This window comes from Temnothorax nylanderi, unplaced genomic scaffold (assembly GCF_030848795.1).
Source record: "Temnothorax nylanderi isolate EJ_2023f unplaced genomic scaffold, tnyl_v1.0 TNYL_tig0049_pilon, whole genome shotgun sequence".
Lineage (NCBI taxonomy): Eukaryota > Metazoa > Arthropoda > Insecta > Hymenoptera > Formicidae > Temnothorax > Temnothorax nylanderi.
This window is the reverse complement of record NW_027249111.1, coordinates 562,353-577,458: the sequence shown is the minus strand read 5'-3', so window position 1 is coordinate 577,458 and position 15,106 is coordinate 562,353. Positions and strand designations below refer to the sequence as shown.

Sequence of the window (15,106 nt, the reverse complement as noted above, 5' to 3'; positions counted from 1 at the left end):
GGGGTCTGCTGTACTCGACGTTGAAAAGCACTCGAGTAGTACAAATGCATCTCATTGTTTCGCGGGCGGCAGAAAGTCGAGGATATAGAGAATCTGAAAAAGAAAGTGTATTAATATTTCATCCAATTCTCAACTATTCCTAAACAGATTTTGGACATGAGGGCCACACCGACAGACTCGGCCGCTCTGACTCTGATTCTTCTACCTTTTGCGCTGTTCTTCGTGCGAGTTATTGGCGACGGCACTACGCGGACATTCACGAAGCCAAACGGTCAGAAATCGCAGCTCATCTCGTTTGACACTAAAGGCGGAGAAGTCGAAGTGAGTATACCATCGAATCGAAGTTAATAACGTGGACATTTTTTAAACGCGTGTGTAAATCCCACGAGGATTAATCTCATTAATTGAGTGATTCTTTTCGATCTTGAGTCATTCCTAAAGAATTTGTTTAGCCTTTTAAAAGATCCTTCCTAAATTTTCCAGATCACTTGGGATGTGTCGGTGCCCTTCTTCACGATACCGTTGAATCACGTAAGCGAGACTGGCGAGGTATTACCGCTGCTTAACGTTAACACGAGAGGGTTGTCAATTGCCGGCGTATTAACAGCCATTCTCTCTTTGGCGGTGCCCCTCTTCTCGAAGCCAGGCCCAGGAATGCAGTATCGAAGTACGAGTTTTATCTTTTTATCTTTACTCGTTGGTCTGCGTTAAGATGACAAATTTATTAGAAATACTTTTGAATTATCCGAAATTTATGTGAATTTCTTTACCAGGTCTCGACTCGCAATGGTCGCAAATGGGAGATACGATAAACGAGATTGTGTTTAGCAACCGGTACATCACACCCTGTGTCCAGCGCATTGTTTGCTCCGTCGTTTCCGAGGCGAGTCAGTCCGACAACCCTACGAGTACCGACAAGATTATCGATGGATTATCAAGGTACGTCTAACTTTTAATATTATAATTAACAATAATAAATAATTAACAACTATTAATAAGAAAAATATTATTTTGGAGATTTTTACTAATTTAATTCAGAATTAGATAATTATATTATTTTGGATGGAGAAATTTTATTTGCTTATTTAGTGAATGTTAACAACATTAATATCAATAATATATGTAATCGTGAGATTTGGAGGAAGAAATATTATAAAGACTAACTTGAACAAATATGTGAAAGTAAGAACAAGAGTGAGATAATTAATGTCATAATATATTATTGTCGGACGATAAAATACACTACAATAATAATTAAATAACGATTAAATACTCTTTTAATTTCAAAGATTTTGTCTCTTTTCTGAAAGGTAGTCGAAAGTTACATTCATATATCACGCTTCGTTCAGCGACATTAAAATTTATGACAAAGATATTAATTATTCAATTAAGAAAAATTGAATATGAAGATTATTGTGAATCAAATTATGTTATAAATTTTATTATAAATATATGCAAAAATATCTTAATTATAATTACATGAGAGATTAAATTCTAATCACACATGAATTTATCTTAAATATTTTAAACAGTCACAAGTGGTTTAAGGAATTCACGAATGGCACAGTCATTCAGGAAGCTATTAGGGTAGGTCGAGAAGGGCATCACGATTGCGGTCGCATTTACAAGGAGTGCTTTGTGTCGCCAAAAATCCTTAAAAGTATGATGGGGCAATTCGGCACAATTTGATGTCGCGACGTTCGACGTTCCGCAATTGTAAATTGTAAACTGTAAATGTATTATCGATCGCGAAATGGGCGACATTGGCGTATCCTTTTACGGTCGCATATCCTTTTATTACTGAAACAAACAGCGAACGACTTTGTGAAAATTTTGCAAAACACTCTCTGACCCGACGAATCTGTCTCACGTTCAATTTTGAAACCACTCGCGGTGTGACGAGCGAGTTATGTACATCAGGACGACCGATCTTCATTATCCTGATGCACGAGGTGTGAAATTTCGTTGCGCTTAAGAGAAACCACGTCGCGTATTTAGATGACGCGCTTTCACTTTTTCTTTTACACAAATCGTTAGAAAATTACTGCTATTTTGACAAACACGAGTCTGGTGTCACATAAGTCATTCTCAACCAATTTCGCTTAAAACAAACGATTTCGATTTCTTCATGACAACGCAAGTAAAATTAAGAAGATTTTTCTGCGCGTTCCTTCTCTGATATTCGAATTTTTTCAAAAAATTGAAAAAAAATGAGAAGAGGAATTTTAGATAAGATATATGTGATCATTTTTTATTTAAATTGAAATTATTTTAAAAGTATGCTATTCAATTAAATATTTTATGCAATTTTATTCTGATTATATAATGTAATGAATATTAATTCAAATAATCACAGCTGTTATTAATATTAATATAGGTTATTATTATTATCAATATTATGTTTTAAATAACGATGTCTTATAAATATCGTTAGAATAATACAGTACAAAATTATATGAAATTCGGAATCTAAGATTTCGAAGATTCCGAGGATTCCTAGGAGTCATTGGCTTCTTTATTCATATTTGTTCAAAAAATTACTGTAGTATATATATGTTTATAACCTTTACGTTTATTGTAAAATACATTTCTATAACATGTATAAATTTACCAATTTTGATAATAATAGAGCTGTTTATTATTGCAAAGAAATATATGCACTAAATAATGTTATTAGAGTTTATAAAAGGTTAGATACAAAAATGTTAAGTTTGTTATCCAACAAATTTGTGACAATCGTGTTACGCACTGTTTGTAATTGTAATAAAATTTGAAAGGAGCTAAAATATATATACACAGATCTCCTTTGCGACTATTCCTCTTTAAAACCCTGTCACATCACTGCAAATCCCAGTGTCTTATTTTAACCAAAGCTGTTCTTACATATTTTTTACCGTTTTAAATCACGTCATTTAACACGTTGAATGTATTAATTTTTAATTTAATACGATTAAACGTATTAATTTAAAACGCAACAAAACATAACAAAGCTTCAGTCAAATGTGCCATTTTTAGATGTGTATGTGTGTAGAAATAACTTGGATTAATTTACAGTGATACTTTTACATAGTCGCAATCTTTAAAACCTGGCTACATTAATCTCATTCAAGAAATTAATTTTTATTAAACGAATTTTTCACCTAGTATAGTATAAGCAATAGACTATAATAAGATCAAAAGAAGAGAATAGAATAAATCACAGTCAGCTCATTTTTAATTCAAGATTCACCTTTGAGACAATCGTTTTTAGCTGAAAGTAACTAAGACATAGACAGGCCAAGATTTTGCATTCGCGCTGCAGTTTTGTCATCGACCTCATCGTGGACGCCGTTCTGCTTGAAAGGTGCTAACAAACATATGGCACCTTCGGCTTGCACAGTCCCCGCGAGATCCGTCGCGGTTTCTCCCAGCATGTCGACGCAGCGCGGATCCGCACCGTGATCCAACAGGTACCTGACCGTTTCCACGCGATCGTGAAGAGCGGCGAAATGCAGCGGTGTGCGTCCAGAAGAGTCCTTCTGCGATAGATCGGCGCCGGCCATCAAATACGAGTGCAGACGCTTCGTGTTTCCGGCGGTTGCGGCTGAGCACATCTTCTCGCCGATCAACACAGCGTCGCCATGAAGATGCGCTCCACACTGCAGCAGTACCCTAATAGTCTGGAAGATTACGTGAAAACTTTTAATGACTCTGATCATGGAAGATCTTAGTCCACTAATTAAAATCAAATAGTGATATTTTTCGTGAAAGATTAAAAATCCCATCGAGGTCTTTTTTGACATATATAAATAATATAATAATGTCAACAATTTATTTTATACATATTTTATAGTTTCAATTGTCTCAATTGAATCTCAAATCTCTTTAGAAATATAGAAAGAAAGTATAAAAAGAAACAGAGATATGATATAGAGCTAGAATTTGGAAGCTAATTTCCTGAGAGAGTGATCTCACCTCATGACGATCATATTCGATTGCGTCGGTAAGAGGCGTGCGATCAAATCGATCTTTAATGTGAACATTTGCGCCCATTTTTAAAAGACTTCGCACGACTTTCATATCCCCCTCGCAGCAAGCTATGTGCAAAGCCGTTCGGCCGTCTGCGTTCGCCAGCGAGATATCCGCGCCCTAAATAGAAAAAGCCGATTACAGTAATAAATAATTCAAAAGTAACCCTTCCGTAATACTGTGTAAATTTATATTATTTTTACGATATCAACTCAATCGACATATGTATGTTAGAGACTATCGTTTTTCTAATATTGCTTTATTCTAGCTTTTAGGGATTTTCTTCGCTAACGATAAAAAAATTAATATTGCGAAAAAATATAATTTGCACGATGGAGAAGAAGGAACAACGTTTAAAAGATGTTTTAACATTTTAAAATATTCTTCCATTTGTTGAATTAATTTTGTTACTTAAAAAAAATTTGATTAACGTCAAATGAAGCAAAAGCGATGATTACTAACGTATCCTTTTAAAGACTCAAGTTTAACGACGTCGCGCCTGATCACTGCGGCGTTCAGCATAGCCGGGAACAGGATCGCTCCCAGATCCTGAAGCTCCGCCATCGAGGATAATCTCAAGGACCTAGCGACAGCCTCCACCAGATCCCAGTCCTGTATAATGGGTGGCCGACCGGCGGTCAGCTCGCCTCGTAAATTCGTTTGCATCATTTGCCGTTTAGTTTCTGTGTCCCAATTGTTTTTCGATAAAACGTACGCGAGTTTCGTTAATGCTGCCTCCGGTGTCATGTCAAAGCCCGATATCACACCTGCATATTGATAGCAATGATTGCAAGTCATAAAGTTTGTTGGAAATAGTACGTAACACTATCGTTATCTTGAACATTATTTATAGTAACAGGAAAATACTTATGTTTACATAACTCTGTGTCGCGCAAGTTTTGCATAAGACTTTCTATGATTTTTACCGAATGTATAATTTTAGCAGTTTAAGATAAAGAATTTAAATTGCTAAAATCTCGAGGAAAGTTTAGCTTCAGTATTATTTAAAACATTTGGGCGAGAGATTCCTGTGTATTTAAATTATTATAATTATCTCCTGAATCAATACTTTAGATTGCACGGTACCAGCTTTTTGGAGCAGTTTTCCAGCCTCATATGCGTCCGAGACGCATCCACTCGCGCATTGCGTGATATTCACGATAATCACACCCCGCCTCGTCGCCGCGCGAAACTCCTCGATGATGTCATCGCGATTTGTCGGGATGTTCCCCGTGCCGTAGGATTGCAGTACGACCCCTTCCATAGGCGGTTGAAGAAACACCTTGACCAGGTCAGACGTGATACTGGGAAACAATCGGAGCAGGCCTACATTTCGGTTGAGCGACGCGTGTACATAGAACTTTTCCATGGTACATGGACGGAAAATCGAGCGATAGTCCACTGCAAAGGAATATTAGCTTTAAAATTCTTATAAATCAAATTTCTCCTTCAAGAAAAAAAAGTGTTAATTTGAAGCTGCATTTGATAATAAAAAAAATATGCATGGTATAATAATTTCATAATATTTTAAGTATATACTGTGGTTTTAAATCCTTTAAAACTGTAGAAAAATCTCAGAGATCGTGCTCTTATTTTGAATCAACCTTCGATCTTGATGTTTGCCGTGGCGAGGGGTGGAAAGTTCGGTGACTGGAAGGCTTCGAAGGACGTCGCTGATGCCTTGCTCGTGCGATTGCCGCGCAGCAAGTTCGTACCGAAGAACACGCATACTTCGGGTATATTATAATTCGCAGCGATCACCAGAGACGCGAGAAAATTGTCCAGACCGTCACTCCTCGTGTCGAAAATCGGCACCTGCGAACCGGTCAGGATGACGATCTTGCCCAGAGCCTCGAGCATGAAGGACAGGGCGGACGCAGTGTAACTGAGGGTGTCGGTGCCGTGAAGGACCACAAATCCGTCGAAACGCTCGTAAGATTCCTGGAGAAGAAAAAGCTATGAGAATTACTTTACAATAATTTTCTTCAATTCATAGGTACGGCTCGTTTATGAAACTGATATATGCGCTTTGACTGCAAGTTTAATCATCCTTTTCCTTTAACTGAAGATAAAATATCTTTCCTGTAACTTGAGGAATAGATTAGCTTGAATAAGATTAGATTAACTCGAACTGTTTCAGAAACATTAAGTATGAGTTGTCTGATACATCAAATACTGTTGCAATAATAATTACTTCTCATTTGCCTTTCGAGTGCTTTATGCTTTGAGTACTTCAAGTACTTATTGCTCAACTAAATCGAATAAATAAATCGAATTTAAATAAGAGCAAAATATTTTCTTCGAGTGTTGCTCTATTTTTATCGATATGACTTGTACTAACCTACCTTAATATCGTTAGCAATGCGAATCCACTCGTCCATAGTCATATTACTGGAATCGCAGAGTTTCGAGTATTCGAATACGCTGTAAACGACCCGACGATTGTCGGTTGCGGTCACGCTGCAAGATTAGAAGGAAAGCACTTTTAACATTGCGCAAGGGAAAGCGAAAGGGTATATACGTGGGGAACCGGTTCACATTCTTCCGCAAATTAGGTGGAAGTGCCTGTCATTTTTACGGTTCACGTTTTCCTGCGGGAAATAATCGAATTGAGGAAAAGTGACATGGGAGAAACTCCGAATTTCTAATTTCTAAGAATAGACATAGTTTAACAATTATTAAAGTTTCTTTTCGTTTGTGAAATATTAATGCTGCTTATAATTACTTATCTTTAATAATAATTAATTGTTCTTGCCATAAAAAGTGGTATACTTAATATAAAAGAATTGAGAAAATCCTAGTAACGAATTATATTTTTAGGGACAATTCAAGATTTATTTAATATCTGATAATTTTTTTCTAACGAGTAAAAGTTTAAATTACAAGGAAAATCTTATAGTTGATAAAACGAGTTTGTAGAAATCATTGATTTTAGATAGAAATTTTTAATTGTAATATATATATATATATCTGCAAAAAAAATAAATATTAAATCTTAAATACTTACGGCAATACTAGTGGTCCCATCGCGCCGAATCTTTTCTCGGCGTACTCGCGATCGTGCAATTGTGGATATTTCCGAAGATTTTTAACAAATGCATTAGTTATCGGTACCAGCGCTAGAAAACATACACTTTGTTACTGTCAGCGAAATGCGATAAAAATGAAGATAATTATGATGCTATAATATGATTTTGCCATAATAATATTTGATGCTACAAATGCTTTGAAGCATTATTCTTCTCCTTCTTTTTTCACTGAAAGAAAAAAAAAGGAATGCTTCGAAGCATTTGTAATGTCAAGTGAACCGCAGCCTTTGGGTTATACTAAAATGTATTCGTCATCATATTTGGAGCTTTGACCGTGTTACGTTTATGGTTTTTTTTTAAATTCACGTTCAAACGTGTTCCTGTGAACAAAGATCTATATCGAACTGTGTGAGAGTTATTCGTCACATCTCAGTAGCAATTCGCAAAATCCATAATATTAACAATTGAGATATGTAAATACAAACATGCGCTACTAACGATCTGTGGATGAAACAAAGGACATTACAAGTAGAAATCCGCAGAACGCGAGTTAAATCAAAAGAAAGAAATATGAAAAATTAAAATTGTACCTAAATCTTTCAGGAATTCTCCATGAGACCGATCAGAGTTTTTTGGAGTTTCATAAGAAACGAACAAGAATACGCACACGCGTGTCTGAAACCTACGGTGATTTGGGATTTTGTGGCGCAAGATTTCACATTCTTGGAAATACTCTACGTGGTAATCTCTTCAATTTCACGGAATAATTACCTCCTTGCTCATTCCTCATCATTCCTATCGTGCCACCTGTGTAAAGCACCAGAACGCGACCTTCCGGCTTGTCACTATTGGCCATGCTGCTTCTTCTGTTACTTTCCAAATTTCTATCATTTTTATCGTTATCACGCACGTTGTCTTGTGACCCACTAGGCAATCGTGACATAATTGCTCATGAGTGTCCGGTTTTCACGCACGTGCAGCCGTACCGATGACTTCTACGCGACTGATTGCTTATGTAAGACGGCTAGTGCTGGTGTCGCATAATCTTGACACCGATAACAGACGTGAGGAATCGATATACAACAGTTAGTGGGAATAAAGGTTTCTCATTCCTTGAATTTTTCTGAAAATTTATATTATTGCCTATAAATTATTGTCTTCCAATTTTGTCTATGAATAAAATGTCTATATCGACTGTTAATCACTTATTAATTGAAAGTTCCAATTTGATAACTAGATTTTCTTTGGAATGAAAATTTTTATCCGTTAGAAAGAAGTCAAATGTAAGATAAATCACTTCGAATCGTTCCCAGAAATAGAAGTCCTTAATAAAAACCAGGTTTATTGGAATGACACAAAACGAGAATTTCTCAACTATGAGAGCCATAACGACAGACTAAAAATCTATAATTTGGAAAAAAAATAAACAAGTTCCTATTTTGAATGTAAAAAAAAATCTAATAAAGAAATAATGGAATAAAAGGATAATCAAATTCGTTCCATGAGCTTCGATAGAGAATTATCTACTTCATGTAGGATAGTAAGATAGATTGATCTTCGAATAAATATATAAAAGTCAATTCTGTAATCGCCTTTGTAATTTTCTCCCGTTTTTTCCTCGGTTAAATGGAATAAGTGAATAACAAGGAAAAGTCACCTCGTCGCTAGTTGCCGTCTGTTAGCCCGGCTTAGTTGACGATAATTCACTCTTATATATACACTATCACGGTCATAGAACGTGCCAATCCTAAGCATTCAAAAGAATGGCAAAGAGCGATAAGTTTTCAGCTGAGGCTGTTTTATGATTGTGATAGAGTGTGTGTGTGTGTAGAAATGTTTATCTTCCAATAAACCAGTTGCTAACAGATGACACAACAACTAGGCGATAAATGACATTATGTTTCCGTTTATTTTATTAAAGTCAAGTTTAGAAAATTTAAGATAAGGAATATCTACCATTTACTTCCTTTGCTCCTAATGGAATTTGCCATATTATAGTTGACAAAAGATATAGTATCTATTCGATTTTCTTTTTCATATAAAGTATTTCATTTAATTAAAAAAATATAAATTTTTTTTTGTAAATTATAGATTATAAAATGAGACAAAGTGTGTACAAAGTGTAAATGGAAACAATAAATTACTTTTTATTCAAAATTTTCTGAAATGTTGCATACGCGTGTAAGAGGAAGCATATGTCAAATTATTTTCAAGATAAACATTTACAAGAAAGAAGAGAGAAATTAACAAAGATTGCTATTGATTTTTCATCTTTTTCTCCTACTCGTGATAATTTAATAATCTGATTAAATAGTTTCCTTCGACGACAGAATTATTTTATAACTGCAATGTAAAGCTGTCAAATCTGAATAACCGTAATAATGTTAACATGTTTTTTAAAAGATGTAATCTACTTATCTTGATTACCTATCAATTAGTTTTCTTTATTAATTATTAAAAAATTCACAGAAATTTAATTTTTCGATTTCTCGGTCTGAATTCGACTGAGGTGTCTCGATATCTCGCGAGTCGAGATATGATTTCAACGCGAATGCGTAGTGACTAGTGGCAGAGAGAAGCCTGAGAGAGACCATCCCGGTCTTTTTCGTGGGACCGTTGAAAGCCCCTATACATTACAGCCAGTACATTTTTGAAATTGGTACTACGTAGCCACGTTCATTTTCCGACATTGCCGATAACACATCATTTTGGTACGGGTCCGTGCTACATCTGCAAAGATCTGTAGTAGTGTTATATGTATAATACTAATACTATAGTATCGAGAAAAAGGGAGGATTATATATATATATATATATATATATATATGAGCAATATTTTTAAAGGCCGTCCTGCTTGTACCGAATGCCATTGCAGTTAAATGCATTTTGGACTTTGCACTTTCTTAGTTATAAATAAAATATTAGTTCTTATCTCAAGTTTTAACTAACATGCGCTAGAAACAGGTCAACCTATAGAGGCCCTCCACCGCCCCCGCCGATTCCGATCGGCGGTCCTCTTTTATTTACAATATGTTTTTTTTCACATTTCTATCATTTATTTCATTTCTCTTACAATTTACTTTATAATAATGTACAACATTATAAAAGAGTTATATTACAAAATTAATTTGACAATTAATATACAATGAAATTATATACAATATTTCTTTTTGACATGAAATTACATTTGCAGCATTCGGTATGCGTACAATAAAACGAATTCTCACAATGTAAAACATGTGGCTATTATGTAACATTTCTTATTTATTAACAATCTTTCAATAAATAGGAACTTATAAAGTTTTAAAGTAAAGTTTTTAAAAATTCACTAAACACGTGTCATAATTTCCGTCTTATTATACGCATCCGATTACATAAGTAATATTATATAATTTTCATATTTTTGATATATAAAATTATCGATTGATTTGATATATTGGATAGAAAATAATTATAGGCGCACCTGGAAGATGCTCGCAATATTCTTCCTACCAAATCTAACTCGTTTTCTTAAACTAAAAGTGTTTGGTAAGAAGACAACCGATTTTATGCGCAAAATTTTCTGGGAGACAATGCTGGATCGCCGTAGTTATATATCGGAATGGGACGAATCTGAGTATCCTCCGTATCCTCACCCGCGCCATTATAAGAGATACGACCTCATCGATATTCTAGTCGACATCAAGTGGAATGATCCTGGATGGAGATACATTGAAAATTTCAGTAAGCCAAATAATTACGTTGACATAATTTATATAAAAGAATAAATAAAGATGTGTAACATAACGGCTTGCGATAACAAAATCAGAGTAACCGTCATGTTTGATCAATAATCATGAGAAACGAATTTATTCACGGCAAGTATCAAAAGCTTTTAGAACTTTATAGATAAATTAAATTTCAGGACTTGAACATGTCGAAGAAGATGATCTTTTGGCACAAGCATCTAGTTTCTTCTTATTTGGTTTTGAAACCATCTCAACGACTGTGGCCTTCGCGTTGTATGAACTCGCATTGCAACCTAAAATTCAGAACACTCTAAGAAATGAAATACTCGAGGTACTGAAGAAATCCAATGGAAGAGTTACACATAGCATGGTATGCGACTATCATCCGCTGAGTCTCTTTCGTAATTTTTTTATTTTTGTAAATTATTTTTAGTGATATATATTTTTAAATTTAATTGTATATACATTTATGGCTTATAATGCAAAGAAAATATATTTTAAGTCACAGAAAATGAACTAAAAATCAAGATAAAGTCTTATTTGACTATTTGTAATTATAATTTGAATGAAAAATTATTTTTATACCTTGTTTATTATTACCAGATGGAGCCAAACTCACTGTCATTACCGTATCTCGATATGGTGGTCTCAGAAACTTTGAGAATGTACCCGCCATTGGGATTCCTAAATTACATGGCTAAGAAAAATTATGAAGTGCCGGAGCACAATCTCGTAATTGAGGAGGGTACGCCGGTTTACGTTTCGTTACTTGGCCTACACTATGATTCAAAATATTTCCGCAATCCTAATATATTTGATCCGGAGCGATTTAACGAGAGGAACAAACGTAACATACCGGAAGACGTCTATATCCCATTCGGAAGAGGCGAACGTTTTTGTATGGGTAAGAAAATCGATTTTAATATAATCTCTATATCCTACATTAAGATATTAATACATATTTCTTCAGTTCTTCTTCATCAACATAATATAGACTACATACACTTATATATTTTGTAGCCGAGAAATTCGGACTTGTTCAAACGAGGTTAGTCCTGCTAATAATATTGAGTAAATACAAGATGACACGGTGCGAGAAAACTTCGATACCAGTAAAAATTGATCCAAGAGGACCCATGACATTGCCATTAAACAATGTATTATATCTCAAGGTCCAGAAAATTAACCCTTTAGCGGGCTGTGTACATAATTATGTACAGTCAAAAAAGAAAACTAAAAAAACTAAAAAAAATAAAAAAACTAAAAGAAAGTAAAAAACTTTCATCAGGGACGATCGGGATCGATGTGTGGCCCCTAAAGGGTTAATACTAATGTTATTTAGAACAAAATACGTTTTTAGTTAAAATAAATATACAATTATCCTTTTACTTTAAGGACGCAATCAGTGTTTTGATAAGAAATCTGTATGATTAAATATAAAAATTAATAGAAGAGTGCCCAGAAGATGATGAAGCAAGACAAAGAAATGCTAATCCTAAACCTTTGCCAGTTTCGCCAAGAAGGGGAATGATGATAGAAGAACCAGAGCCGGTAGTTACAGGAATGCAAACACGTAATGCAGAGAAATCGGAAGGAGAAAGCATACCTTTTACTAAGAAAAAATTAGAAGAACCGCCGTTTATTGAATACATAGTCCATGCAGAAATACACAATAATTCAATAAATCAGATAAATAATAATGAATCTTTAGAAATGCACAATGATCCAATAAATCAGATAAATAATACTGAATCTTCACCTTTCGAATCGTCAAACATTATAAATAACACTCAAAACGAAACACTTGAAATAGAAACATCCTTAGAAAACATTAACAACAATGACATGAATTCTTTAATTAGCGACAATGAAAATATAAATACTTTAAATTCACAAATAACTGTACCATCTAATCTTTTAGAAATACTAAATAGTTTAACAGGAGATTGTGAAAATTATGAGATTTATCAAAATAAGCCTACGCATGTAAATTATTGCGAGGACCACACGAAAATTACAGAGGAAAGAACCAACGACGACAAACCGAAAGACGACCAGGAAGATCAAGTTACTGACGATGGCGACTCCGAGGAAGAAGAGGAGGTAGAACGAAGTGAGGAAGAAGGAGACAGCGACAGTGAAGAAGATATAGACACAACATTCAATGAACTTACGATTACAGACGAGACCTTGGACAGAACTGAAAAACAAATAATAACGCGAGGACAAAAATACAGTATAATAAATAGTCGTGATCAAATATTTATGAGAAGAGAACATTATTTATATTTCCTAACCGCAAATGGTAAACCTACTATTCGATTGAAAAACCGATTAATTAAACTTTCCGCGAAACACAATATATATAAACCAATTATATTTACCGCATGTTGTTCCGCCGGCGCCTGATGCCTCTCCCTGGCCTCCACCTCCTCTCAGGCTGCTCGGGATGTCCCTCGTGTTCCCTCGATGCGAAGCAACGTTGCTCCTTCCCGCGTGGACATTTTCTGTAACATAAAAATAATCGAATCGATTAAATACGTGTCACGCGAATCGAACATCTTATTCGTTATTCAGAGTAATATTATATTTTAAATTACTTCTTCGAAAAAGGTTTCTACGTTAGAATCAACTTGAATCAAATTTTTCAAAATATTTCTTTTTACTAATTTAAATTCCGAAACACGGTTTAATGTAAGAACTGAATAAGCACAAAGAGGGATTCTATATCTTAAAAAAAAATAAAAAGTAACACTTACCAGAAGTGTTGGTACGCCGATGCCCGATGCCTATCCTAGGCCTCCTCCTCCTCTCAGAGTGCTCGGAATGTCAGCTACGCAGGATTCCCTCGCTGCTCCGATGTCACCTTCTGCGTCGTTATTTTCTGAAACATTCAAATGAACGATTCGATTAAGTAAAGACAGAAGAGATAGAAAATTTTTGGACATAAGTGACATAGTACGTGAAAATCAATTACACTCACCACTTTCTTTCATGCTGTTCCGACCGCAAAATCCACCTCCACCTCCGGGTCAGATAGGAGTCTCGAGCCACATTGAGACTCGTGGCAATGCAGTGTGACTTCATCCCTTAAGCAAGAAAAATCAAGAAGCATTTCAGCTATATTGCATTAATTTTACAACGTTTTTGCAATATAGTCAAAATGTTTCTTGACTTTTCTCGCTTAATGGAAATGTAATTGCTGAAAGGAATTAAAAATTATTCCCTACCTACGTTTTAACTAGGTCCCTTTTTTTTTTTTTTTTGTTTTACGTGGTGGAAATCTTCCATCACTGGAATCCCCACGACGTCCTGGAGGCAACCCGTCAGCAGTGGCAACCAGTCACGGTGGCTGTGCCACCGATCGGGGAGCACCACTGGTCGGGGAGTGCCTCCATTCTTCCGGGGTTTGAGTGACCAGTGACCCCCCTTTCGGGAGGAAGACTCCCCCTTCCCCGGGGCGGGGCGGGGGGAGTGCCGGATTCTGCGGAGAGCAGAACATTAAAGTTCCGCCATTTCCCCGCAGCCTACCGGCTAAAACCACCACGAGTGACCCTAACAGAGGATTTATTTATTACACGCTCACTGCTGAGAAAAGCGTGATGTCGCCGAAGGCAGACAGGGGGAGGATTTATTTGTTACACGCTCACTGCTGAGAAAAGCGTGATGTCGCCGAAGGCAGACAGGGGGAGGATTTATTTGTTACACGCTCACTGCTGAGAAAAGCGTGATGTCGCCGAAGGCAGACAGGAGGAGGATTTATTTTTTACACGCTCACTACTGGAGAAAAGCGTGATGTCGCCGAAGGCAGACAGGAGGAGGATTTATTTTTACACGCTCACTACTGGAGAAAAGCGTGATGTCGCCGAAGGCAGACAGGAGGAGGATTTATTTTTTACACGCTCACTACTGGAGAAAAGCGTGATGTCGCCGAAGGCAGACAGGAGGAGGATTTATTTTTTACACGCTCACTACTGGAGAAAAGCGTGATGTCGCCGAAGGCAGACAGGAGGAGGATTTATTTTTTACACGCTCACTACTGGAGAAAAGCGTGATGTCGCCGAAGGCAGACAGGAGGAGGATTTATTTTTTACACGCTCACTACTGGAGAAAAGCGTGATGTCGCCGAAGGCAGACAGGAGGAGGATTTATTTTTACACGCTCACTACTGGAGAAAAGCGTGATGTCGCCGAAGGCAGACAGGAGGAGGATTTATTTTTTACACGCTCACTACTGGAGAAAAGCGTGATGTCGCCGAAGGCAGACAGGAGGAGGATTTATTTTTTACACGCTCACTACTGGAGAAAAGCGTGATGTCGCCGAAGGCAGACAGGAGGAGGAT

The 15,106-nt window shown here is 36.1% G+C and overlaps 3 protein-coding genes and 1 long non-coding RNA gene across 5 annotated transcripts; 2 read left to right on the top strand and 2 right to left on the bottom strand.

The window, feature by feature from the left end:
* The first annotated feature begins 44 nt into the window (after nt 1-44).
* On the top strand, nt 45-2,313 carry LOC139772424 (uncharacterized). Its single transcript, XM_071706116.1, is given in 5 exon segments — nt 45-113; nt 115-321; nt 484-667; nt 774-939; nt 1,533-2,313. Coding segments are annotated over 5 exon segments (783 nt in total). The 3' UTR covers nt 1,690-2,313.
* A 239-nt stretch (nt 2,314-2,552) lies between these two features.
* Nucleotides 2,553-8,130, bottom strand: LOC139772406 (L-asparaginase 1). Its single transcript, XM_071706088.1, has 8 exons — nt 7,809-8,130; nt 7,016-7,127; nt 6,354-6,468; nt 5,613-5,949; nt 5,095-5,409; nt 4,471-4,775; nt 3,955-4,128; nt 2,553-3,659 (listed from the first exon to the last, which is right to left on the bottom strand). Exons 1-8 carry the CDS (start codon nt 7,978-7,980, stop codon nt 3,261-3,263), a joined length of 1,929 nt encoding a protein of 642 aa, XP_071562189.1. The 5' UTR covers nt 7,981-8,130; the 3' UTR covers nt 2,553-3,260.
* Nucleotides 8,131-10,069: 1,939 nt separating this feature from the next.
* On the bottom strand, nt 10,070-14,109 carry LOC139772425 (uncharacterized). Its single transcript, XR_011718124.1, has 4 exons — nt 13,748-14,109; nt 13,524-13,648; nt 11,350-13,271; nt 10,070-11,057 (listed from the first exon to the last, which is right to left on the bottom strand). It is a non-coding gene; the product is annotated as an uncharacterized lncRNA (long non-coding RNA).
* Nucleotides 10,507-13,026, top strand: LOC139772416 (cytochrome P450 6k1-like). 2 transcript variants are annotated; one of them, XM_071706107.1, is made up of 5 exons: nt 10,507-10,759; nt 10,941-11,134; nt 11,368-11,668; nt 11,785-11,812; nt 12,160-13,026. In XM_071706107.1, the coding sequence occupies exons 1-5, from the start codon at nt 10,507-10,509 to the stop codon at nt 12,176-12,178; spliced, it is 795 nt and encodes a 264-aa protein (XP_071562208.1). In that variant the 3' UTR covers nt 12,179-13,026. The 2 variants fall into 2 exon arrangements, with proteins under 2 accessions (XP_071562208.1, XP_071562207.1); XM_071706106.1 differs by having other exon boundaries at nt 11,735-11,812.
* Nucleotides 14,110-15,106: the final 997 nt, after the last annotated feature.